The sequence below is a fragment of the Notamacropus eugenii genome, chromosome 1 (assembly GCF_028372415.1).
Source record: "Notamacropus eugenii isolate mMacEug1 chromosome 1, mMacEug1.pri_v2, whole genome shotgun sequence".
NCBI lineage: Eukaryota > Metazoa > Chordata > Mammalia > Diprotodontia > Macropodidae > Notamacropus > Notamacropus eugenii.
Window position 1 is genome coordinate 326,242,058 of NC_092872.1, and position 27,219 is coordinate 326,269,276.

Below are 27,219 nucleotides of genomic sequence, written 5' to 3' on the forward strand. Positions count from 1 at the left end.
CTTCCTGGTTTAGATATCAGAACCATATTTGTATCATAAAAAGAATTTGGTAGGACTCCTTCTTTGGCAGTTTTCCCAGATATTCTATGTAGTATTGGATTTAACTGTTCTTTAAATGTTTGATAGAATTCACTTGTAAATCCATCTTGCCCTGGAGATTTCTTCCTAGGGAGTTCATTGATGGCTTTTTCAATTTCTTTTTCTGAGATGGGGTTATTTAAGTATTCAACTTCCTCTTCTGTTAATCTGGGCAATTTATATTTTTTAAAAATAATCATCCACCCCATTCGGATTGTAGAATTTATGGGCATACTCTTGGGCAAAGTAATTTCTAATTATTATTTTAATTTCCTCCTCATTGAATGTTAGTTTACCCTTTTCATTTTTGATATTGGTAATTTGGTTTTCTTATTTCTTTTTTTAAATCAAATTGACCAAAAGTTTATCCATTTTATTGTTTTTTTCATAAAACCAACTCTTAGTTTTATTTATTATTTCAGTAGTTTTCTTAATTTCAGTTTTATTTATCTCTCCTTTGGTTTTATTTGGTATTTTCTTGGGGATTCTCAATTTGTTCTTTTTCTAACTTTTTTCAGCTACATGCCCAATTCATTGATCTCTTTCTTTATTTTATTCATGTAAGCATTCAAAGATATAAAACTTCCCCTAAGAACTGCTTTTGCAGTATCTCATAAGATTTGATAGGTTGTCTCATTATTGTCATTCTCTTGAATGAAGTTGTTGATTGTTTCTATGATTTGTTGTTTAATCTACTCATTCTTTAGGATTAGATTATTTAGTTTCTAATTAATTTTTGGTCTATCATTCCATGGTCTTTTATTACATATAATTTTTATTGCATTATGATCTGAGAAGGATGCATTCACTATCTCTGTCTTTCTGCACTGGACTGTGATGTTTTTATGCCATAGTACATGGTCAGTTTTTGTATATATGCCATGTGGCACTGAGAAAAAGGTGTATTCCTTTCTTTCTCCATTCATTTTTCTCCAGAGATCATATCTGCATTATCTAGAGTTTTATTCACTCCTTAACTTATTTATTGTTTATTTTGAGGTTAGATTTATCAAGTTCAGAGAGGGGGAGGTTGAGGTCCCCTGCTAGTATAGTTTTGCTGTCTTTTCCTTTCTGTAACTCCCTTATCTTCTCCTCTATATCACTTGAAGCATATATGTTTAGTAATGAAATTGCTTCATTGTCTATGGTGCCTTTTAGTAGGATATAGTTTCCTTCCTTATCTCTTTTGATTAGATCTATTTCTGCTTTTTCTTTATCTGAGATTAGGATTGCTACCCCTGCTTTTTTTTTCATCAGCTGAAGCACAATATATTTTGCTCCAACCTTTTGCTTTTACCCTATGTGTATGCCCTCGTTTCAAATGTGTTTCTTGTAAACAACATATTGTTGGATTATGGTTTTTAACTGTCTGTCTCCATTTTATCAGAGTTCATCCCATTCACATTCACAGTTATGATTATTATCTGTGTCTTTCCCTCTATCTCCTTTCCCCCTGTTTATGCTTTTAGTACTCCCTTCTACCTTTCCCTCCACAATAGAGTTTTAATTTTTGACCACCACCTCCCTTAGTCTTCCCACCCTTCTTTCAGCTCCCCTCCCTTTTACTCCCTTTTTCCCTTGCTACTTTTCCCCTCCTTTTTAGCTTCCCCTCCCTTTTCTTTCCCCCTTTCCCTCCTAGTGCCTACAGAGCTAATTATATTTCTATACTTAACTGAGTTTGTTGTTCTCTCCTTCAACCAAATCAGATGAGAGTAAATCTCAAACAATGCTCATCTCTGTCCTCTCTTTCCCTCTACTATAATATGTTTATGTGCCTCTTCCTGTGATGTAATTTACGTTTTCCTGCCTCCTCCTTTTCGCATCTCCCATGATGTGAGCCAAGATGGTAGAGTGAGAGCAACTACTCACCTAAGCTCCAAGACATACTCCTTCAGATACCTCTACAAAGAAAATCGGAGTGGATTTTGGAGGGACGGAATCCAATAGGAGAGAGACTGTGGCAGATTTCTAGCCCAGGACAGACTGGAAGGTCAATGGGAAGGATCTGCTGTGCAGGGCTGGAGGAGTACACAGTGCACAGTGCACAGGCTGTACCAGTGCTTTCCCTGCTGTGGCAAGGCTGAGCAGGAAGCCCCTGAAATTGCAGATGTGCTGTGAATTCTCAAACATATCAGCTCAGGATGGGATTCCAGTGAAACTGAGGGTGAGAGAAGCACAGCACCCCAAGTAATTGCAGCAGCCACTTCTGAGACTATTAGCTCGCAAATTAAATATCTATAAGTCACCTACTTGAACTTCCAGGAGTCAAGATGGCGGAGTGATCAGTAATTGCTATCTCCCTCCCCTTGTTGACCTTGAAGAGCTCAGAGAATATTTCCCCAGGAAAAATCCTGGCACAGTGGGATCAGCAGAACGGGTAAGCAGTCTCTTAGCCTGTGAAGCTAGCAAAATCATAAAAGGAGGGTCCCTCTTGCTGTTACTGAAGGGGACCAGTGTAGGACTAATTGAAAAAACAACTGACCTGGAAAATAGATCCAGGAGAGAAAATCTAAGGATTATCCGTCTAGCAGAAAGCCATGATAAAAAAAAGAGCCTGAAAAATATCCTCCAAGAAATCATCAAGGAAAATTACCTAGAAGTCCTAGATCCAGAGGGCAAAATCGTCATCAAAAGAATCCACCATTCACCTCCTGAAAGGGATCCCAAACTGAAAACACAAAGGCATATCATTGCCAAATTCCAGAACTATCAAGTGAAGGAGAAAATGCTACAGGCAGTCAGAAAGAAGCAATTCAAATATCGAGGAGCTCCAGTCAGGATCACACAGGACCTGGTAGTTTCTACATCTAAAGATGGAAGGAATTGGAATATGATATTCTGTAAGGCAAAGGAGCTAGGATTACAACCAAGGTTCACTTACTCAGCAAAGTTGAGCATAATATTTCAGGCAAAGAGATGGACATTTAATGAAATAAGACCTTCCTGATAAAAAGGCCAGAGCTCAATAGAAAATTCAATCTTCAAACGTAGGTCTCAAGATGGTAAACAGGGGGATAAAACAAGCTTGTTATTCAATATGAGCAAACTGTTTACATTCTTATAAGGGAAGATGATACTTGTTAATCTTGAGAATTGTATCTTATGATATATAAAAGGGATATGCGTAGAGAGAGCGGGCATAAAGTAAATGATGTAATGATAAAAATGTGATTTAAGGGATTGTAATGGGAGATGTGAAAAGGAGTTGCATCTTAAAGTGGAATTAGTCTCAAAAATCAGCATGTAAAGAAAAAAATCATGTTTTGTCAAAATGGCACCCTCTTTAGGAAATCTCCAAGTTTAACTGATTTTGTCAGGTGAGTAATGGAAGTTGGCAAGCCATGCCCTAAGTTTATCTCTGCTCATTTAATGGAATAGTGGATATAGAATTACTTGCACTATGTTAATTATTCTTCCTTTCCCTCTTTCCCTTCTTTCCTCCCTGGAGTCAGGAAGACCTAAGTTTAAATCCACCCTTAAACACTTACTAGCTATCTGATTTTGAGCAAGTCATTTAATCTCTCTTTGTCCCAGTTTCCTCAACTGTGAAATAGGGATAATAATAACATCTGACTCTTAGAGTGGTGAGGATCAAATGAGATAATATTTTGAAAGTGCATAGCACAATGCCTGTCACATATTATATATACTTAAAAAATTGCTTGTTTCTTTCCTTTTCTCTCTTTTTCACACTGTGTATAACTGAAGTCAGTTATGTTATGTTATGTGACTCCACTGAGTATGCTTTATCCTAGAAATTTGTTTGTTAGTTATTTATTTTCCCTATTTTTTCTCTTATTATTATGATTTACTTTTACAGCAGCCTTATGAGGTAGAGGAGCATAATTTTGCTGTTTCATGACAGAATAAATTGTAGGTTCTAAACTGTAGAACAAAGGTTTTTGTTGTAACAATTTTGAGACTCTGATTTATACTTGAGTCTGATCATATAACTCTAGATTATAGAAATTACATTTTTAAAAAATTGCATTTCTTTCCTGGATAGAATCATAATGAAATAGTTGTTGTGTAATGGCTATATATAGCATTATAAGAATTTGAATAAGGATTCCGCTGACAGTTTCCAGATTTTTTTATCTCAGGACCCTTTTACACTCAAAAATTGTAGAGGAGCTAAAAGAGTTTTTGTTTATGTGGGGTTTATGTATTGATTTTTACCATGTTAGAAATTAAGATGGATAAGATTTTAAAATATTTATTAAAAAGCCTTTAAAATAGCAATAATGAAACACAATATATTAACATGAAAAATAGCTGTTTTTCAAAACAAAAAATAACAAGAATAGTAGAATTGTTTTCTTTATTGTATTTTATTTAAATTTAGTATCTTACTTTTCCCCAATTACATGTAGAAACAATTTTCAACACTGTTGAGTTCAAAATTCTCACCATCCCTCCCCAACCCTAATTGAGAAGGCAAGCAATTTGATATAGGTTATATGTGTGTAGTCATGCAAAACATATTTCCATATTTGTAAAAGAAAACATAAACCAAAATAAAAACCAAGTAAAATAAAGAAATTAAAAAAGTATACTTTGATCTGTATTCACACTCCATCAGTTCTTTCTCTGGGGATGGATAGCATTTTTCATCATAAATCTTTCAAAGTTGTCTTGGATCATTATATTGATGAGAATAGCTAAATCATTCACAGTTAATCATCTTATATTATTGCTGTTACTGTGTACAATGTTCTAGTTCTCCTCATTTCACTTTGCATCAGTTCATCTAAGTGTTTCCAGGTTTTTCTGAGAGCATCTAGCATCATTTCTTATATCACTGTAGTATTCCATTACAATCATATACTAACAGATTGTTCAGCCATTTCTCATTTGATGGGCATCCCTTCTATTTCCAATTCTTTGCCACCAGGAAGAGCTGCTATAAATATTTGGGCATAATTCCAAATTTCTGTATAGAATGGTTGAATCATTTCACAGCTCCACCAACAGTACATCAGTGTGTCAGTTTTTCCACATCGCCTCCCAACATTTGTCATTCACCTATTCTGTCCTATTAGCTAATCTAATGGATATAAAGTAATACCTCAGAATTACTTTAATTTCCATTTTTCCAGCCAGTAGTGATTTATAGCACTTTTTAATGTGACCATTGATAGCTTTGATTCCTTCATCTGAAAACTGACAGCTCATATCTTGTGACTATTTATTATTTGGGAAGTGCTTACTTCTATAAACTTGACTCATTTCTCAATATATTTGAGAGATGAACCCTTTATCAGAGAAACTTGCTTCAAAATTTTTTCATCTTTGATTGCTACCTATGTTTTCCTCTCTCCTATTCCTTTCTTATTCTTTTCTTTCTCTCTTTTCACCCTGTTCTTCCTCAAGTATTTTGCTTCTGACTACTACCTCCTTCAATCCATCTTTCTTTCTATGAGCACACCCCTTCCCCCTTTTTGAATTGCCCTTCCCCTCCTACGTTTTCATAAGATAAGATAGATTTCTTTATCCAATTGAATGTGTATATTATTCTCTCTTTGAGCCAATTCCAGTGAGGCTAAGGTTGAATCATTCCCCACCATATCCCCCATCTTCCCCTCCACTGTAAAAACTCTGTCTTGCCTCTTTTATGTCAGATAACTCACCCCATTCTACCTTTCCCTTTCTCCCAATGCATGCCTCTTTCTCACCCCTAAATTTTATTTTTTAGTTATCTTTCCATCATATTCAACTCAAACCTGTGCCCTCTGTCTACATATACTCCTAATTGCTCTAACTAATGACAAAGTTCTTATGAGTTACAAGTATCATCTTCACATGTAGGAATGTGAACAGTTTAACCTTATTAAGTCTCCTATGACTTCTCTTTCCTGTTTACCTTTTATATCACCAAGGCAATACCCACAGCAGCATCCATGAATATGCATATTTTCAGGTTTGAATCACAAGATATAACAGATTCTCTTCATTAAAGACAGAACCAATACATTTATTTAAACACCAAAAAAATCCATCATAGTAACCAAGAAGTCAATAGACATTATAAGGCCTTCACACAAACCAACTCCTTTAAGCAAAATCACTCCCTCTCTCACTCACAGCTAGCTGCTTGCTTCCTCTCTCTTTCCCAACTCTACCTGCTCTGTCTCACTTCCTCTCAGCTCTGCTCCACCCTTCCTCTCCACACCTTCCTGCTCCTGTGACTTAGACTCATGTGACTCAGACTTCCGTACTTAAGCAGGTCATATACGCCTATCAATGGATGGGAGAGATCTCTCATTCCATTAACAATATGCCTTTTTATGGTTCTCTTGAATCTGTTATTTGAAAGTCAAATTTTCTATTCAGCTCTGGTCTTTTCATCAGCAGTGCTTGAAAGTCCTTTATTTCATTGAATATCTATTTTTCCCCCCAAAGGATTAAACTCAGTTTTTCTGGATAGGTGATTCTTGGTTGTAATCCTAGCTCTTTTGCCCTTTGGAATATCATATTCCAAGCCCTCTGATCATTTAATGCAAAAGCTTCTAAGTCTTGTGTTATCCTATGACTGTGACTCCATCATACTTGAATTGTTTCTGATTGCACTATTTTCTCCTTAACCTTGGAGCTCTAGAATTTGGATGTAATATTCCTGGGATTTTTCATTTTTGGATTTCTTTCAGCAGGTGATTGTTGGATTCTTTCCATTTCTATTTTACCCCCTGGTTCTAGTTTGTTATGGCAGTTTTCCTTGATAAACTGTTGAGAGATGGTGTCTAGGCTCTTTTTTATCATAACTTTTAGCATATCCAATAATTTAAAAATTTATCTGTTTCAGATTTATTTTCCAGGTCAATTGTTTTTCTGAGATATTTCATATTGTCTTCTGTTTTTTTCATTCTTTTGTTTTTTGTTGTTTCTTGATGTTTCATAGAGTAATTAACTTCCACTTGCTCAAGTCTAATTTTCTAAGGAACTATTTTCTTCATTGAGCTTTTGTACCTCCTTTCCCTTTTAGCCAGTTCTAATTTTTAAGGAGTTCATCTCTTTAGTGAGGTTTTGTACCTCCTTTTCCATTTGACCAGTTCTAATTTTCAAGGTGTTCTCCTTATTTAATTATTTTTCTTTTACCTCTTTTACCATTTGGCCTAGTCTATTTTTTGAGGTGTTATTTTCTTCAGTATTTCTTATGCCTCCATTACCAACTTTTTGACTCTTTTTTAATGATTTTCTTGCATCACTCTCAGTTCTCTTCCCAATTCTCTGCTACCTCTTTTACTTGATTTTCAGAACTCTTTTTGAGTTCTTCTGTAGCCTGATTTATATTTTTTTTGGAAGCTGTGACTTGATTATTTTCTTCTGAGTATATGTTTTGATCTTTCTTGTCACCATAGCAACTTTCTATGGTCAGAACTTTTTTCTGTAGTTTGCCCATTTTCCAAGTCTATTACTGGACTTTTAACCCTTTGTTAAGATAGGCCTCTGCTTTCAGGGTGGAGGGTGCACTGTCCCAAATTTCAGGGGTTTTGTGCAGCTATTTTCAGAGATACTTCTAAAAACTTGTATGTTTTTAGTTTTTCCAAGGTGGTATGATCTAAAGAGTGGTGTGTTTACTACTCTCTTGGCCTGTGCTTTGGTCTTTCAGTGGACACAAGTACTTTTTTTTGCCCTGGAACTGGAGGTATTCAAGTCTCAGAATGTTTCAATACCTGTTAGGGAAAAAATGCTAACTTGTTTGGGGGGGAAGAGTTAAAACATTGTTCTTGCCATCATCCCTTGTTAGTAAAGGACCTTAAGGTCTTCTACAGGACTGTCCATTACTTTAATGACTTTAGGGCTGTTAGTAGTCAACCGTTACTTCTAGTATTCAAGAAGTCTGATGCTGACATCATTAAAAGAGAAAGAGAAAAACTAAAGCAGAAGCATAGAAAACAAATTTAATGGCTCCCTGAAGAAGTAACTGAAGCTGGGAGTCATAGGGAGGATTTAAACATCCAAGTCTGTATGTAAATGATACCAAATCTTTGAAGTTTATAGTGGGTCTCTCAATGTAAAAAGGTCACTATGTATGGGAACAGGACCAGGAATATCAGGTCTATAGCACGGATCATGGTACTTCCTGCATAGCCACTGATCCTCATCATGAGTCAGATTGTTCTGTACTCCTATTCACTTAGTTTTCCTTGGCCTACCCACTGTGACCTCCCTTTCCCTGAGAGCTATATGGGAGGATGAGGGGGAATAAATTTTTTTCCCCTATGGGAAATCCCTAGGGAACCACATCCTTTATTCTATGGGAGCTGGGTTAGCACTTTTTAAAAAAAAATCTCCCTCTTATTGCCTGTTAAGAAAGTCCTCCCCAACAGTGCCACCCCATGGCCTTCCAAGCCCTCTTGGGGAAGAGTTGTACAATGACCTCTAGTTACTTACAGAAATATAGAGGGGCCAATTAGTTCTAGATTATAGTAAGCATTAGGTTACAGTGGTTCTGCTTTTTGTCATTGCACATACTCACTCTTCTGCTGCTAGGATTCTGGGAGTTTCTTCACTTTATTGCAGACTACAGAATTGAGAGCAGGAGGTGGAAGTTGCAGAGACAAACTTCCTAACATCCCAAAGTGCAGTGTTGTGGAAGTGATTTGTTTTCCTGCATAGGTTGAACTAAATAGTCACTGCATTCTCTTCCAATTCTGAAATTCTGTGATTCTTTGCTTCTTAAGCCCAATCCTTTTTATACCATACTATCTTTCATGGATATTTGGATAGAGCATTGGGTCTGGAGTCAGGAAGATCTGAGTTCAGATTTGACCTTATACACATTACTTGTGTGACCCTGGGCAAGTCACTTAACCCTGTTTGCCTCAGTTTCCTCATCTGTAAAATAAGCTGGAGAAGGAAATTGCAAGAAAACTTGTCAAGAAAATTTGTCAAGAAAACTCCAAATGGGGTCATGAGTAGTCAGACTGAAATGAGTGAACAACATCAAAACCTTTCATTGTCCAGATTAGTTTCTCTTAGCAGGTAATAGCTAACATTTTATCACTAACTTGGATAAAAGTACAGATGGAGTGCTAGTGGAATTTGTTATTAAATAACATACTGGATCTCACTCAGGAACCAAAAGATAAATCTCATTAGCCTACAACAATGGACTACACATAATAGAAATAGGTCCAAGGTCTTGTGTTTTGCTTAAAAAATTTAACTGCATGAGTACAAGGACTAGGGAGACATACTTAGAAAACAGAATCAGTGGGTAAGCATGATTTAATAGTGAATGTCAGTTATTTAAAAAGCTCTCACCTTTTTCAACTGTTGTAAAAAAGAAATATTAGTCATGTAAGAAAAATGAGAGTAGCCCTATTGTCCTTGGACCCGATTGAACCACATTTTGAACATTTTCTTTAATTGCAGATTCTTGCCTTTTAGGAAGAACTTTGACAAACTTATTTTATATTTATAGCCAAAGGATCATTGAACAAATTTATGTCTGTTTCAGTCTTTCAAAGAATGTTGTGTAATCTTAAGATGCACCTGGGGGGACAAACAATTTGCATGTTATCAACCTTGTAAAGACAAACAACTTTGAAAGACTTAGGAATTCTGATCAATACAATGACCAGTCACAATTCCAAAGGACTTGTGAAACATACCATTCCTTTCCCAACAGAGAGGTGATAGACTCAGTGCAGACTGAGACATTATTTTTGCGTATGTCTTTTGTGGAAATTTGTTTTACTTGTCTGTACATGTTTATAATAGAGCTTTTGTTTTTCTTGCTTTCTTGTTGAGGGTGGGAAGAAGGTGAGAGGGAGAGAAGGTAGATCTTGTGAAAAAAAATTTAATTTAAAAAGATACAAGTGAGATATATAATTTAAAAAGATACACTGCCTTAATGGCTGCATTTTTCTTTTCTAAGTCATTTTAAAAAAATAATCATGGAATTAGCAAACATTATTATTAGTGTACTTTGTGCTAAGCACTATGTGAAGCTCCAGGTATGGAAAGAAGTGAAAACATTCCGTACCCTCAAAGAGTTTATATTCTAATTGAGGAGATGACACAACGTGTGTGTATGTGTGTGTGTGTGTGTGTGTGTGTGTGTGTGTCTGTATGTACATGTATATACACACACAAGCAATACTCTTAGAGAGCCCAGAGATGTTTCTGCAGTTGAATGTGCAAATTGACTTCATTTCCCAAGAACAGGATGGGGTTGCATTAAATTTGTTTAGTTTTCAAGAAAAAGTAGTTTATGTATATCCTCTAGAACTTCTAGTAAAGAAGGGTTATAAGGTGCCCCTCAAGCGTGGGCCCCAGCATAGGGGAGTAGCATTAGAGACCAAGGGAACATTAATAGCTCCCAGACCAACATTTAACCTGACATAGTGGGGCTAAGTTTATGCCCCAGCCATGTCAACACCTGTAGCAATCTGTCACAGCAGCAGTGCTCCTATGCTGGAATAAGGGAAGCAAAGCTGAGGTCTCAACAGTGGCATCTCTTACAGAAGCATGGCATCTAGAACAGAGCTCATACTCCAGCAGTGGCAGTACCTAACACAAGGGAGGCAGTCTTCTGGCCACTACATAGGAGGGAAAGAAAAACTCAGGCTACAGCAGTCCCAGTGTTTAGGAGTGGTATGTGGGATGGGGTGGGCTGAGCTCAGTCCATTTCAAAGATAATACTCAGGTTCTGGTAAAGGTAAAGCTAAAACCCCAGTAGTGGCAGCATCTAGCAAAGGGAGATAGTGGCAGTTTTGAATGCTTCAGTATGGATTTAGGAGCAGCTTTCAGGGATAGTTTTCAGGTTCTAGAACACAGGGATATTGCTTGTCCTGGCATCAAGAAGGCATTTCTGGATCTTAGCCCTGGGGCCATTGCTTAGGTTCCAGCAGTGGTAGTGCTTAAGGCAGTGCTGACTAGCACAGGAGGTCATTGCTATGGCCAACTTCAGGGGCACAATAATATAGATCCCTGTGGCAGTGGGCACTAAGGCAGACCCTAATGGCAACAAGAAAGGAGTGGTTTCCAGTGGTAGCAGGACCTAGCAGAATTGGAATAGGGAGTGACATGGCCCCCAGTATAATGGGCACTGGCGTGGGCAGTGATAGTCAGGTCTAGTATTGTCCTTTGCTTCTGATAATCTGGAACTGATGGGCACTTTCCACATTGCTGCCAGTACTGTACTCCCCAGAGAAGGCTTGGAGGACTAGAGATGGTGATATTAGTGGGAAGTAGCTTGATTTTCTGGCTATTGTGGTGAGAGAAAACTCCCGTCCATTAGGAAGAATTGGGTTAATGCCTCATGCAAGTTTTCTAACGGGCAGTAATTTGATATTCCACCAAACATACACATTCAGGGTTTCCATGAAGGTACAGCTATTCTAGCTGGTCAGCCAGGACATGTTGAGTAGGTGGTGTAGTGCAGGGCAATTCTTAGTATTAACCTTGGCACTGGGAAAGGCCACAAGCAAGAACATAACTATGCAGGAATTTATGCTGAAATACTGATATTCCTAGAGCTACTCATTTGTGTCTTGTTCAATTTCTTTTTCTAAGATTGGGTTATTTTTCTGTTTCTTCTTATGTTAATTTTGACAACTTGCACTTATAATAGTTATCCATTTCACTTGGATTATCAGCATATTAATGGGAAAACCAGCTTGCAATAATTAACTTGATTTCATCTTCATTGGTAGTGCATTTACCCTTTTCATTTTTGATACTGGTAATGTAGTTTTCTTCTTTCTTTTTAAAAAATCAAATTAACCAATGGTTAATTTATTTTATTTCATTTTTCATAAAACTTGCTCCTAGTTTTATTTGTCTGAGATCATCATTACTTCCTCTTCCTTTTTTATTTCACCTGAAGCAAAACAGATTCCTTTTTAGTCCCTTATTTTAATTTTGTGCTTGTCTTCTTGTTTTCATTGTTTTTCTTGTAAGCAACATATTATTGGATTTTACTTTCTACTCTGTTCTGCTCTCCACTTCCATTTTATGGGTAAGTGTGTCTCATTCACATTCACAGATGTAATTACTAGCTGGGTATTTCCCTTTATCCTATTTTCTTCTCTCCCTCTCCTTTCTCCTCTCCTTCTCCCTCTCCCTCCCTTTCCCCTTCCTCTAAAATGTTGGTTTTACTTTTGACCACTGCCTTCCTTAATCCATTCTTCTTTCCAATTCCACCTCACTCCCCAGTATAACTTTTTCCACTTGTGCTTCCCTGGGTTAGTTATGTTTGCATACCCAACTGAGTTTTATATATATTCTTCCCTTTTTGAACTACTTCAGATTAGAGTGAGGTTTAGGTGTTGCCCATCCCCCCAACCCCCATTTTCCTCTGTAGTGTACAAGCTCTTTTTTTCATGTCTCCTTTATGTGAGATAAATTTCCCAGTTTTTCCTCTCCCTTCTCCCAGTTCATCCCTCTTTTTCATCTTTTAATTTTTTTGAAACCATACCATTGTAACAGTAAGCACCCCAACAAACATAGGGTGCTTGCTATCACAGGTTCTTAGATCTGCATTCATAAAAGGAAAGCAACTTTCAAGGGGTTAACAATCACTTTAATCAAACACATATATCATATCTTTAACTAAGTACATGTATCATTCAGTTAGTTCAGGGAGTCAGCACCCTGAATTTCAAAGAAAATACAGAGAAATCAGAAGATCAACAGACATGGCTTCCTCTGCCTGAATTTAACAGACAATTGGACCCCAACTGTCTGACCTTAGTTACCAGAGAGGGAAGTACAACATCTGGGTTCTCAGACCCGGGGGGCTACTTTAGTGGCTTCCTAGAGGCCTTGTCTGGCCAAACAAACACTTCCAATCAGTAATCTCGGAGTAATCATCAGACATGGCTTCCTCTACCTAACCATAATTCAACAGACAGGTACAGCTGTCTGACCAGTTACCAGAGAGTAAAGCATTACATCTGGGTTCTCACAGTTGGGGCACCTTAGCCACTTCGCAGAGTCCTCATCTGGCACTCAAACCTTTTTACCAAAAACTAAGCCCCAAAGTAAAACCTCACCCTCAGAGTATTTATACCATTTTTTTTTTTTAGAGCTGGAGGGCCATTGCAACCCTTTGACCCACTGCTTCAATAGAAAAAACAAAAGATTTTTGGAACCCTCCTACAAAACAACTCCCCTAATCAAGGTTCCTACAATGGGCAGTTCCATCAGTGGGTGGGAAGGATCTTTAATCACATTAAAATAATTATCAATAGAAATACATACACTGTTTTTAGTTAAAGAAACTCTTGTTTCTATACTTTACTCCTTGTAAAGACTCTTGATTGATAAAGGCAAGAATGAATCAGAGGCACCTGATTATACTAAAACAAAAAGAGCAAAAGATCCTATTTTGATTTCCATCACAACCATCATAATTGATTCACACCCATGCCCTCTGTTTACATAGACTCCTTCTAACTGCCCTAATGATGTTAAAGTTCTTAAAAGTATCTTTCCATATAGGAATGTAAAGAATTTAACCTTATTAAATCTCTTAGGATTTTTTTCATATTTACCTTTTTATGCTTCTCTTTTTTTTTTGACTGTCAAATATTTTATGCAACTGTGTTCTTTTCATTGGGAATATTTGATATCCTATATTTCATTAATGTCCTCTATTTCTTTTTCCCCTCAAGAATTATACTTACTAGGTAGACTATTCTTGGTTGTAATAGTAACTCCTTTGCTTCTGTGTAATAGCTGCTAAAACTTGTGTGACCCTGACTATGGCTCTGTATTTGAATGGTTTCTTTTTTGGCATTTTTAATATTTTCTTTTCGACCTGAGATTTCTGGAATTTGGCTCTAGTATTCCTGAGAGTTTTCATTTTGGGTTTGCTTTCAAGAGACAGTCAAGGGATTCTTTCAGTTTCTATTTTGCCCTCTGGTTCTAAGATATTGGGAGAGTTTTCCTTTTTAATTTCTTGAAATATGAGTCTAGGTTCCCCCCCCCCTTTTGATCATGACTTTTAGATTGTTTAATAGTTCTTCAATTATATCTCCTTGATCTATTTTTCAGGTTAATTGCGTTTTAATAAGATATTTCACTTTTCTTCCATTTTTAAATTTCTTTAATTTGTTCTTTTCTGGATGTCTTATGGAGTCATTAGCATTAACTTGACAAATTCTAATTTTTGTAGAATTATTTTCTTCGGTGAGATTTTGTACCTCTTTTTCCATTTTGTCTGTTTTGGTTTACAAGTTTTTATTTTCTTTAGCATTTTTTATGTTTCTTATGCAAAGCTGTTAATTTTTATAATTTTCTCATATTGTTCTCAGGGGTGTATGACATATTCAGGGAGAACTTGTACCTCTGGTTTGAAGGCTTTCTGAGACCTTTTCAGGGATGCTTATCCATCTTTGGTGTCCACCTATTGCCCAAATCTCATGTGTGGCTCCAAGAAGCTGTAGCATGTGCAGTGGTAACACCCTGTAAAACCATCTCAACGGATGGGCTAAACTTGATTGAGGGTAACCAGTGGACTTCAAAATTGTTGATGAATTAGGGGGATGTCTATGCCAAGTATATGAAGACTTCCCCCAGTGAAATGGGTGGATGAAAACAATTTGTTCCCATGGTCATGAAGGTGGCTGAAGCAGGCACTGTGGAGTGCTTAGAGCCTGGTCAGATACTGAAGACAGCAAGGTCATCCATTACATCCTGGGCCATCACCATTCATTTTGACTTTTGTCTTGTCATAGGACTTTGATAATTCAGGAAGAGAGTGAGGTGGGTGACTTTGTGCAACCCTGTCTCACAAATCTAGTTCACTCAGAAGTCAAAACATTATCCCATTATGTAATTGTTCTTTTTCTTTTCCAAATCTTTCCTCTATCATTCATACTTGATTTTTCAGATCCTTTCTTGTGCTTTCTTTACCTCTTCTAGGAATTCTTTTTTGAGGTTTGTGTCCAATTTTAATTTAACTTGGATGCTTTGCTTGTAGCTATCTTTACATTCTTTTCTTCTATGTTTATGAATTGATCTTCCCTGACACTATAATAGATTTTTATGGTCAGATTCTTTTGTGGTTGTTTGCTCATTTTTCTAACCCTTCTCTTGATGTTGAACTTTATGTTAAAGTTATGATTTTCTTATCTAAAGGGTGGGAGTGGTTCACTGTTCAAAGGTTCATGTTCTTTTGTTAAGATTCTGTTTTTGGAGCTAGTTTTAGGGGCCTGCAAATTTTCTAGATGATATGATCCAGGGAGATGTGTGTTCACTGCTCTCCTGGTCTGTGTTCTCTTTCTTTTTTTAAAAATTTAATTAATTTGTTTTCAGTTTTCAACAATCACTTCCATAAGTTTTAAATTTTCTGCTCCTTACACTCCCCTCCCTCCCTGAGATGGCATGCAGTCCTATATGGGTTCTACACATATGTTCATATAAAACACATTTTCACATTAGTCATTTTGCATAGAAGAATTACAACTAATGGGAGAAACCATGAGAAAAAACAGACCAAAACATAACATAACACAAGAGAATGCTTCATTCTGTGTTCCAATTCAATAGTTCTTTCTCTGAATGTGAATGTCATTTTGCATCAAGAATCCTTTGGGAATGTTTTAAGTCCTTGCACTGTTGTGAAGGACTAAGTCTATCAGAAACAGTCCTCACACACTGTGACTGCTACTGTGTATAATATTTTCCTGGTTCTGCTCATTTCACTCAGCATCAGTTCATATAAGTCTTTCCAGGCTTTTGTGAAGTCTTCTTGTTTGTCATTTCTTATAGCACAATAATATTCCATTACATTCATGTATCACAACTTGTTCATCCATTTCCCAGTTGATGGGCATTCTCCCAATTTACTGTTCTTGGCCACCACAAAAAGAGCTGCCACAAATATTTTTGTATATGTGAGATGTTTTCCCATTTTTATGATATCTTTGGCATACAGCCCTAGAAGCAATTGTGTTATCTTTCTTATCCAAGAAGGACCTCTACTCCTTTACAACCACAAGCCTTCAAACTCCTCTCTATCCTGGACCTGCCAACACGGTTCCCTGCTACTGTTAGACTGCAAGTGCTTTTCTCTTCCTTGGAACTACTACCCAGATCTGGGTATGACCAGTGAAATTGACAAAAAGTGTCTATTCCTGTGCCAAGTACTAGCATAGGAGTCCACTGTATTCTCTTTCTGACGAGTTGTACTATCCCCTTATTATCTCTGAACTGGGAGCTCCAAAATAAGTTGCTGCTGAGCTGCCTCTAAGACCTACAGTTGGTGTTGCTACTGTGGGCATTCCTGCAAATTCCTTCTGCAGTGTCACAGACCTCTCTTTCAACCTCCTATGTTGTCTTTGGCTTAAAAAAAATCTTACCTTGGCTTTTTGTTAACTGTGCTGCTCCAGAATTCAATTTAAATCATTATTGTAAAGGAATTGGAAGGAAATGTTTGGAGAGCTGGGCTATAGTGCTTCCATCACTCTGTTATCTTGGCTTTTAATAGCTTCAAACTGCATCAAGAGTTCAAATAACCTGTACTTGATCCTAGCAGGAATTGTGAATACCAGTTGTGAGTAAGGTAGTGACATGATGAGAATGAGCTTAAGGAAAATTAATTGTGGTACAGCATCTGCCTGAACAGTGGGAAAGGAGGCACAGTTCAAGTGCCTAGAAGTGTTTATTGGTATGTGTTTATTGGTGAGTACAGTGCATGCATGCATGGCCAGAATCCAGTTCAGATTTTTTTTCCAGAAATTTTTGTCAAATAGTGAATCTTTCCCCCAATAACTGTAATCTTTGGGCTTTTCAAACCTTATTTTCCTATCTTGTTTTCTTCTGTTGTATATGTAATCTGTTTTACCTGTTAACCTCTCTTTTTAAACCAGAACTAAATAATTTTTAGTGATTCATACTTTATAGTGCAATTTGAAATTTGGTACTAATAGACCCCCCCACTTTTAAAAATTGAGATTCTTAGGATTTTCTTTTACCTTCTTTACTTTTTTATCATCTTTTTTAAAACTTTTTTTACTTTTTATTCATCTCATGAATTTTGGTATATTTTTTGGTATCAATTTGGTATTATTTTTTCTGTCTATATAAACTATTCTTTAGATAGTTTGGTGTGGCACTGATTGAGTGAATTAATTTAAGCAGTGTCACCATTTTCATCATACTGGCTCAATCCACCTATGAATAAGTGATACTTCTTGAATTATTTAAGCTTGCTTGTCTTCAAAGAATGTTTTATAATTCAACTCATAGTTTCTGGGTAAAATTTGAAGTCCATTCCTAGGTGTTTTATAACATTTTAAATTAATTTGAACAAAATTCCTTTTTCTAGCTCTTCCTCCTGGCTTTCTTGATTATATGTTTTTGTGGTGTAGTTGTTCAGTTGTATTTACACTTTGGACCATATAGACCATAGCATAGCAGGCTCTTCTAGCTTTCAGTGTCTCTTGAAATCTGTCCAACTTCATGTTGGTTGTTTCCATGATACTATATATTCTTCTCATCTTTTGCTACCCCATTTTCCTTTTGCCTTTCATCTTTCCCAATATCAGGGTCTTTTGCAGTGAGTCCCATGTTTTCATGTGGCCAAAGTATTTAAGCCTTAGCCTTGGTATTTGATTTTACAGGGAATAGCCTGAATTAATTTATTTGAATATTGATTGATTTGACCTCCTTGAATGGGGATAACGTATGTGGATTTATCTTATGACCTTTAACCTTGTTGTATTTATTATTTCAATTAATTTTTAGTTGACTCTATAGGTTTCCCTGAGTCCATGATCATATGATCTTAAAAAATAGAAATAAGTTGATTTTTCTTTGTCAGTGCTTATTCCCTCAGTTTCTTCTCCTCCTCCTCCATCATCATCATCTTCTTGTTGTTCTCCTCTTTTCTTTCTTTTCTTTTTTGTTCTCTTCCTCCTCCTCTTCTTCCCCTCCTCTCCTTTCTCCTCTTCCTACTTGTTATTTTTTTCCTTTTCCCTCCCCCTTCCTCTTCTTTCTTCTTCTCTTTCTCCCCATCTTCCTCCTCCTTCTTTCTCTTTTTTCCTTCTTCCACATTAAATAGACATATAATAGAAATCCTTGCTTGACCTCCATGTTGTAAAGACTTTTAACTTTTATTCATTACATATAGTGTTTCTTCTTGGATTTAGGTACATATTGTATCAAGGAAAGGTCTGTTTATCCCTATGATTTGTGGCATTTTTAATAGAAAAGTGTTGGAGTTTGTCAAAAGTCTTTTTTAGCATCTATTAATATAGTCATCCATTTATAATTTATGTTAACATGGTTTTATGTTTTATGTTTATACTATTTGTAATTTATAGTATATATTATTTATGGTTATTTACATTTTAATATTTATAGTTTTCATTGTGTTGAATCAACCCTGCATTCCTGGTATAAACCCAGTCTCACCCTAGTATATGATACTTTCTATTTATTTAATTTTTTGCATTAATATTCACTGGGGATAATTGTAGTTTTCTTCCTCTACTTTGTCTCTTCCTGATTTAGGTAGAAAGAAAAAGATTAGAAGGGTGCTTTATTTTCTTGTTATTGTAAATAGTTGTTGATATAGTATTAGAATCTAGGAATGTTTGATAGAATTCACTTGTGAAGCCTTCTTAAGTTTTTTCTTTGGGCATTTATGACTTATCCAATTTCTTTTTCTGATATTGGGCTAAATAGTCTATCTCTTCTTTTGTTCATTTAAGTATCTTATGTTTCTAAACATTTATCTACTTTAAGTGATCAATTTTTTTAGCATGTATTTGGGCAAAATAGTTTCTAATAAGTTTATTTCACTTCAGTTGTTTTAAATTCTTCTTTTTATGGGAAGACTATAACATGGTTTTCCTTTCTTTTTAAATTAATTGGATTGAATAATTATTTATCTATTTTATTAGTTTAAAAAAATCTAGTTACATTTTTCAGTTCAGGGGTCTTTTTGCTTCCAGTTTCATTTATCTCTTCTTTAATTTTCATAATTTCTATTTTGATATTTAACTGGTGATTTTTTTTGTTTTTTTCAAGTTTTTAGTTGCATGTGCAGTTCAATTATTTGTTCTTTCTTTTGTTGATAAAAACATTTAGAGATAAGGAATTTCTACTCAGAAGTGAATTAACTCATTTTTTCCATTTTCATTTTGGCCTCTCATTCTAAAGGTTCTGGGCAATATTCATTTATAATTTCTGTGTGTGTGTGTGTGTGTGTGTGTGTGTGTGTATGCACATGCTTGCCTTTTGTCTTTCTTGTTTTTCTTTTTTTAAAAAAATTTTTTATTTGTTTTTAGTTTTCAGCATTCACTTTCATAAGATTTTGAGTTTAAAATTTTCTCTCCCTCTATGCACGCTTCCTTTTCCAAAGTGGCATGCAATCTGATATACAATGATGTACACTCATATTAAACATATTACTCCATTAGTCATGTTGTAAAGAAGAATTAGAACCAAAGGAAAAGCAATGAGAAGGAAGAAACAAAAAAAAGAGATAAAGAAAATAGTGTGCTTTGATCTGCATTCAGACTCCATAGTTCTTTCTCTGGATATGGAGAATATTTTCCATCATGAATCTTTTGGAATTCTCTTGGATCCTTTTATTGCTGAGAAGAGCTAAGTCTATCAAAATCAGTCATCACACAGTGTGGTTATTTACTGTGTACAATGTTTTCCTGGTTCTGCTTACTTCACTTAGCATCAGTTCATGTAAATCTTTCTAGGTTTTTCTGAAATCCACTTCTTCATCATTACTTATGGAAGAATAGTATTCCATTACATTCATATACAACAATTTGTTCAGCTATTCTCCATCTGATGAGCATCAATTTCCAACTGATGCCTTCCATTTTCAATTCTTGGCCACCACAAGAAGAGCTGCTATAAATATTTTTGTATATGTGGATTCTTTTCCCATTTTTATGATCTCTTTACATTACTGACCTAGAAGTGGTATTGCTGGGTCAAAGGGTATGCACAGTTTTATAGCCCTTTGAACATAGTTCCAAATTGCTCTCCAGAATGGTTGGATCAGTTCACAACTCCATCAACAATGCATTAGTGTTCCAATTTTCCCACATCTTCTCCAACATTTATCATTTTCCTGTTTTGTCACGTTAGCCAATCTGATATGTGTGAGGTGGTACCTAACAGTTGTTTTGATTTGCATTTCTCTAATCGATAGTGATTTAGAGCATTTTTTTCATATAACTACAGATAACTTTAGTTCCCCTCCACTCTCTTTCATGCCTCTTCATGCCATTCTACTTCTTCCTTCTATCTGTACCCAGTGTATACCTCTTTTTCATCCCTTAATTTTTTATGTGATTCTCTTAAATTTTTATACCCATACCCTCAGTCTTTGCATATTCCTTCTACATACACTATTAGTAGTACAGTTCTCAAGAATTACAAGTATCAGCTTCCTATGTAGGAATAATAAACAGGTTAACCCTGTTGAATCCCTTATGTTTTCTTTTTTTGTGTGTACATTTTATGCTTCTTTTTTTCTATTCTGGTCTTCTTATGATAACTTGAAATCCTTCTATTTCATTGAAGGACCATTTTTTTCCTTGAAGTATTACACTCATTTTCACTGAGTGGGTGATTCCAGGTGGGTTGTAGTCTTAGCTCCCTTACCTTCCAGAATATCATGTTCTATGACTTCTGATCCTTTAATATTATGGATGCTGAGTCTTGTGTGATCATGATTGTAGATCCCAGGTATTTGAATTATTTCTTCATGGACAATAAGAGTATTTTTCCCTTGACCTGATAATTCTGAAATTTGGCTATGATGTTCCTTGGAGTTTTTATTTTGGTATTTCTTTCTTGAGGTGATATATGGAATCTTTAAGTGCCTATGTTAACCTCTGGTTCCAGGCTATCAGGGCAGTTTTCCTTGATAATTTCTTGAAAAATGCTGTCCAGATCCTCCTTCTGTTTATGATTTTCAGGTTGTCCAATGATTCTGACATTACTTCTCCTGGATCTATTTTTCTCAGTTGTTTTTGTAATGAGATATTTTACATATTCTATTTTTTCATTTTTTTGATTTTGTTTAATTGATTCTTGACGTCTTATAGAATCATTAGCTTGCACTTGCCCAGTTCCAATTTTTAAACAGTTGTTTTCCTCAGTTAGCTTTTGTATATTCTTTTCCCTTTGGCCAATTGTACTTTTTAAAGAGTTGTTTTCTTCAGTGAATTTTTTTGCGCATTTTTTACCATTATTTTGTGTTTCCTTTACCAAGCTGCTTATTTCTTGTTTTTTTTCTTCTTTGTAAATGTAAACTAACTTCCCTTTTCCTCATCTTTTTCAGAACATAGGTCAGTAATGGAAACTGCTTTTGTATATGGTACTGCTTATCAGTTTGTATTAACTACAGAAACTGCCCTTTTAGAAGGAATTGGGTATGTATTTGAGGTACCTGTCCAAAATGTTAAATTTTGTTATTCAAAATAAATTATGACAATATGTAGATAAATATTCTAAAGGCAACCTACATTTCTTCTTTTGAGATAAATGTATCAAAAGAATTTGAAATTGTTTTCCTTTCTAATGACTGCCATGTTGAAATATATAAAACAGTTAATGTAATGGCTATAACAAATAAAAATTTTTCCTATCCCCCTGTAGAAGGCATTTTTGGTAAGACACTTTTCTGCCTGGATAATAAAGACAATAATCTAAGCATTCAATTAAAATTTGCTGAAATATTTAACCCAACTGGCGTAACGGGATACCAGAGACTAACAGATTGCTACCTCAGTCACCTGAAAGTCTTTTAAAAATTGTTAAGCTACTGTTCTACCATAATAGTCTTATTCTGTATTTATAATTTACATAAAATATTTTCTTATTAATATTTATTTTCCATTCTAGCTTATCATTCTTTTTCTGATAAGAAAAGTAATGTGTAAAGTAAAAGTACCTTACATTCACATAGCAATTTATAGTTTGCAGTGATTTTTTCTTATCTTATGAAGTAGATAGTAAAAGCATTGTTATTATTCTTCATTTCATAAATGTAAGAATTGAGATTCACAGGGGCTATGACTTTTCTAAAATAATGTGGTTCTTAAGTATCAACCTTGGTTTTCTGATTACAAGTCCAGCTTTTTTTTCAAACATCATAACTTGGGACCTTTTAATTCTTCTCTTTTTAAATTAATATTACTCTAATTTCAATTTTTTGAGAGATTGTGCCAGACAGGTAACAATTCCTACAAATTTTTAACTGTTAGGAATTACCAAACGTTTTGAATACTTTAATTTCAATTTAAATATTAGAATAGGCTCTGGGAACTTAAAACCCCCAAAAGCTAGGGACATTGATTCCAAGAGGATGGGAGGAAATCATTCCAGGAGCACATACTAAGTAAAAATTAATGTTGATAGAACTAGGGTTAGTCATCTGGTTGGGAGGGGGGGGGATTGGTGGGGGAAATTTAAAAATTAGAAACATAAAACATATTGAAAAAACATAAACCAGTGTACCAGGTCCATATTGTGACCTTCTGGGTAATAAGTAAGAAGAGAAAGACAGGCAAAGAGATACTAAGAGCAGGAAGGGCACAAGGAAAGAACCAGCCTGAGCAAGAGAGAGAGGCCAGCATTTCTTTTCCTCTAATCTCTATCCCCTATCTTCCCCCACTCTGGCCTGTGGCTTAGTTCAAGTGTCTATTAAGTATTGTAATAGAAGAATAAATTAATTTTGGGTGTAGTTCAGTAGAAGATCATGAAGTCCTGTGAGGAATTAACTTTTTGATATTTTTATTTCAAGGAATGCTTTTCTGTCTTTGAGCTATATTGTTTTTATACTGAAGTGAACTATTAAACTTGAAAGAAAGCAATAGTTTTGATGAATGAAAAATCCAAGAGGCATAATTTCTAGGTAATTAATAATTGGTTATTAATTATGATTAGCAAATAATTAATAAAAATGTAAAGTCAGCGGCACTCTCAAAAGCCAAAGAGGAACTTTGGAGGCTTCTGAATGTGTGAGTGTTGGAAGAGTGAGTGTTCCCAGCAGGCAGAAATTAACTGTAATTGCTTAACAATTAATGAAAGAATGAATATTATGATGAGAAATGGGCTTATTATAATAAGGGACTGGGGAAACTTGACTTTAATTATGTCACTCTTATGTCTGATAGACTCATCTCTAACCAGACCATCTCTGCCTGGGGCAATCTAGACAAAAAAAATCTGTTCTCCAACCAGTCTTACCAGTAGAACAATAGTGGGGTTATGGTAAGAATTCCACTTAGGAAAGATGGTCTTTACCCTTCAATCAGATCTAAACTTTCCTACTTGGATGTACTCCTGCTCAAGATTGCCCCCAATCTTATCATCAGCCCTCTCCATCAGAGGCTGCCTTGACCTAGTAACTAAATAAGGAAATAGAAAGGGGAAAAAATGAACCAAAACCCTTGATCCTCCATATTAATAATTAGTTATTCATAGTTATTTCTCTCACAGTTGCTAAATTCTAGCACATTAAGATAGAAACACATCTCCTTATAGTATCAGATTGCTTGTCCTTTCAAAATATGAATTTTGAGTTTAAGGAAATATTAGAAAGTTTATTTGTACTTTATTACATATTTTTAAACATAATTTAATTAGAAAGTGATACTGTTCTATTAAAAATTTTTGTTCCATTGAGAGACTTAGGTTAGAAACCATCTTTTGAAAGATTTCATTTGCAAATTGGTGATGAAAAAATAATATTGTTCAGAAAATATTCTTTAAGATGTTAGTTAAAGTTTATTTCCATCTCTGGTAAAAAAAAAAAAACTTAAAAAAAAAACAACTTTATGTTACCTTTACTTTTATACAGAAGTCTTTTTCTTTTTAATAAAATCTGTGGTGATCATAGATCATGGAAGACATGGAGGCATAAAAGTACCTATACCATTGAAATGATAGATCCTTCACACACACACACACACACACACACACACACACACACGCTCACACACACACACTCACACACAGGTATATTGAATCTTAAGACAGTAAATATTTTTATCTATCTGTCTTTCATTATTAGGACTGAAACCTCTGATATAATATCCGGACGTCTTTTCTTCTTTCACTGTAAACTTGTCTTAGACTTGGCTCAAAAGTGCCAAAAGACTGTATTAGAACAACCATTGACTATATTAAACATTCATCGATTTCTCAAGCTGATGGATGCACCTTTGTTGGTATGTATTAATGAGAAATCCCAAGGATGAATTCAGAATATTTTTATTTCATGCATGTGAGTCTAGCCTAGATGAGTATCTTTTTCAAACTATTACTGGGCACATTTCTTTCTTTTGTTACGATGCTATTCCCTTCAAGGAATATAGTTATGATAGCCTGGAAGATATTACTGAACTCTGTATATTCTTGAACATAAATATAACATATAATTACTTACTGGGGAAAGATAAGTAAATACAAAATAATTTCAAGGAGAGTGTTAAAAATTGGCAGGGGATTGGAAGGTAGATGTTGTTAACAAAAGACCCTCAGGGATATAGAGGGACCTGAAATGAAACAGAGTCCAGTCACCAATTAAAAGCATTTATTGTCTTAGCAAAAGACTCATATGGGAGAGAAGATGGTACAAGGGAGCAGGGAGGGAGAGAGAGTTCTCAGTTGCTCAAAAGGGTGAGATGTAGTTTCTGGAGGCTTTCATGCAGGAGCAGAGATTGAGGGAGAGGCCATCTGTAGACACAATAAGCCAGGCAGCAGGATGTTTAGAAAGCCCTGAGCAAGATCTTAAATCTTCAACTTCTGCTCAAGGTTGCCCTTGGGCTGACCAAGACTGGCTTTGTGGTTTCTGGCAGCTACAGGCATCTCCAAATTTGGCTAGAATTCACTTGCAAAGGATCACTGGTATGTCAAATAGCTCTAAGCCTCAGAAATCCTTCTAATTGACTGGTTGTTGTGTAACTCCATTGTTCTGCTCCCTTGTGAAGAAGGGAAGTTCTAATATATAGTATAACCATTACAGAGCTCATATTAGCGGTATCAATAAAGACCTCATGTAGGAAATACATGGGCTTTAGAAAGGAAGCTAGAGATTCTTAGAGGTAAAGGTAAGCAGAGAGTGCCTTCTAGATATGGGGATCACCTGTGCAATGGATCAGAGGCAGGAGATGTGATGTCATGCAGAGTGTGCATGATAGAACTATCCAGTTTGTTTGTAGCAGAGAGTGTATGAAAAAGGGAGTAATAGGAAATAAGACTGGAAAGGTAAGTGGAAGCTACATTATAAGGGGCTTTACATTTTAGGCATTCTAAAAGCAACAAGAAAATTTATGAAAAATGAAATGGTCAGATTTGTATTTTTGTAATATCAAATAATGTCCTGTAATATCCTGTGTGGAAAATGGGCTGCAGAGGAGAAATAATTTAAACAGAAAGATCAGTTGCCTGATTCTAGGTCTGTAAAATTCTTGGGACCACACTTTCATTGTGCCTTGAGGAGCCTCTTGAAACACCCTAAGTATTAGCTTTCTGCAGAAGTTCTTTTCTGAAGACCTAAAGAATTACTGTTATAGCTTAAATTATGACTGGTCAGAAATTATGATAGTGAGATAAGAGAGCCTTATCACTTAGAGCACTTCAGGAGTTCTCAGGGCTAAGCTTTGGTGAAGTGGAGACTGAGAGGTCACTCTGAAATAGGATTTTGCTATCTGTATTGCAATTTAGACCCCAAGGGGTGCTTTTTAAAAGTATGACATTTAGATCCAATGAAGTTGGATTCACAAAAGCAGAAGACTCAGTAATTCCATGCCTACTTAGAATTCATTTTTACATAATTAATTGAGAGGGTACGATGTTGAGCCATTATTCACCCCTGAGGAATATTAGTTTATCATGTTTTCTGAAGTATGCCATATTTTCAGGTTCAGTATTTTGTAAAAAAAAATTGAACGATAGCATAGATGAGTATTTCTGAGATTTGCAGATGATATAAAATTGCAGAAGCATCTAAATATTAGATGGCAGAATTAGGGTCCTAAAAATTTCAACAGGATGGAAAATGGGTCAGATCTATCAAAATGAAATTTAATAGGGATAAATATAGTTTTACAAATTATTTTATTGTTGTCTTCTATCATTCTAAGGCTTATCTTAAAATGGTTAAGATAGCAAATAAACAGTAAAGACAAGACTATATATAGTAGTACATATGAAAATAGTGCTTTTGGTTTACTATAAATTCATCACAACCGAAAAGTGCAGTGTGGTTGAAAGACAGATTTGTACAGTGTTCAAAACAAAGGAGGTGATAGTCCCATTGTGATCTATGCTGATTAGACCACATATAGAATACTGTGTTCATTTCTGAATGCCTCATTTTAAAAGAAATATTGACTAATAGTAATACAAACAGGATAGTGAGGAATCTTGAAACAATGTCATAGGAAGAATACTTCAAGGAATTTTGCATTGTTGCCTAGAAGAAAGGGCTTGTGAAACTTGATACATGCCTTCAAATATTTAAAAGAATGTGGGAAAGGAAACAGATTTGTTCTGTATCTGAGTTTGTAGGTGGGACATCTGAGGATGGAGCTAGGACAAAATAAGTTACAAAAAGGCTGGTTTTTAAATTAAAAAAAGAACAAAATTCCTAACAGTCAAAGCTTTCATACATAAACACAAAAGGAATGAGCTGTTTCATCAGGTAGCAAATTCTCTATCTTTGTAAGTGTTCTAATAAAGGCTGAATGACCATCTGTTAGAATTTTTATAAAGAGGAATCCTTCAAAGAATCTCAGTTAAGATGAAGGCTGTTCTACATACCTCTCCCTAGGTACCCCTTCTCAGATTTTATATTCTGTGTTTCTAAATCTTGCTAAAGAGCAGTGAAAATATGGTGAGTATATGGTCTGTTCATAAATGAGAATTTGTTTTCAGGAAGTAAGAAAATATCATAGAGTATGTGTAGCTGAAAAGGAGGTTAAACTAATCACATAACATTAGTAAAAGATAACAAATTGACATTTTGAGAGCTCTACAGGTATACATGAAATAGCAAAAGAACAGGAGGGAGACCCTATAGTATTCTAAATAAATCCTCTTGAACAGGGATTCTTAACCTGGTATCTGTGAACTTATTTTTTTATTACTTTGATTAATTATATTGCAATATAATTTGTTTCCTTCATATTCTTTCTATTC

The 27,219-nt window shown here is 35.3% G+C and overlaps 1 protein-coding gene across 3 annotated transcripts in view; it reads left to right on the forward strand.

Annotated features, from left to right (window-relative positions):
- TXNDC16 (thioredoxin domain containing 16) overlaps positions 1-27,219 on the forward strand; it is a 141,076-nt gene that overhangs the window by 56,277 nt on the left and 57,580 nt on the right. For all 3 annotated transcript variants that reach the window (XM_072629704.1, XM_072629706.1, XM_072629705.1), the window contains exons 7-8: positions 21,353-21,443; positions 24,089-24,245. In XM_072629704.1, the coding sequence (XP_072485805.1) occupies positions 21,353-21,443; positions 24,089-24,245 (248 nt within the window). The remainder of the gene's footprint in view (positions 1-21,352; positions 21,444-24,088; positions 24,246-27,219) is intronic.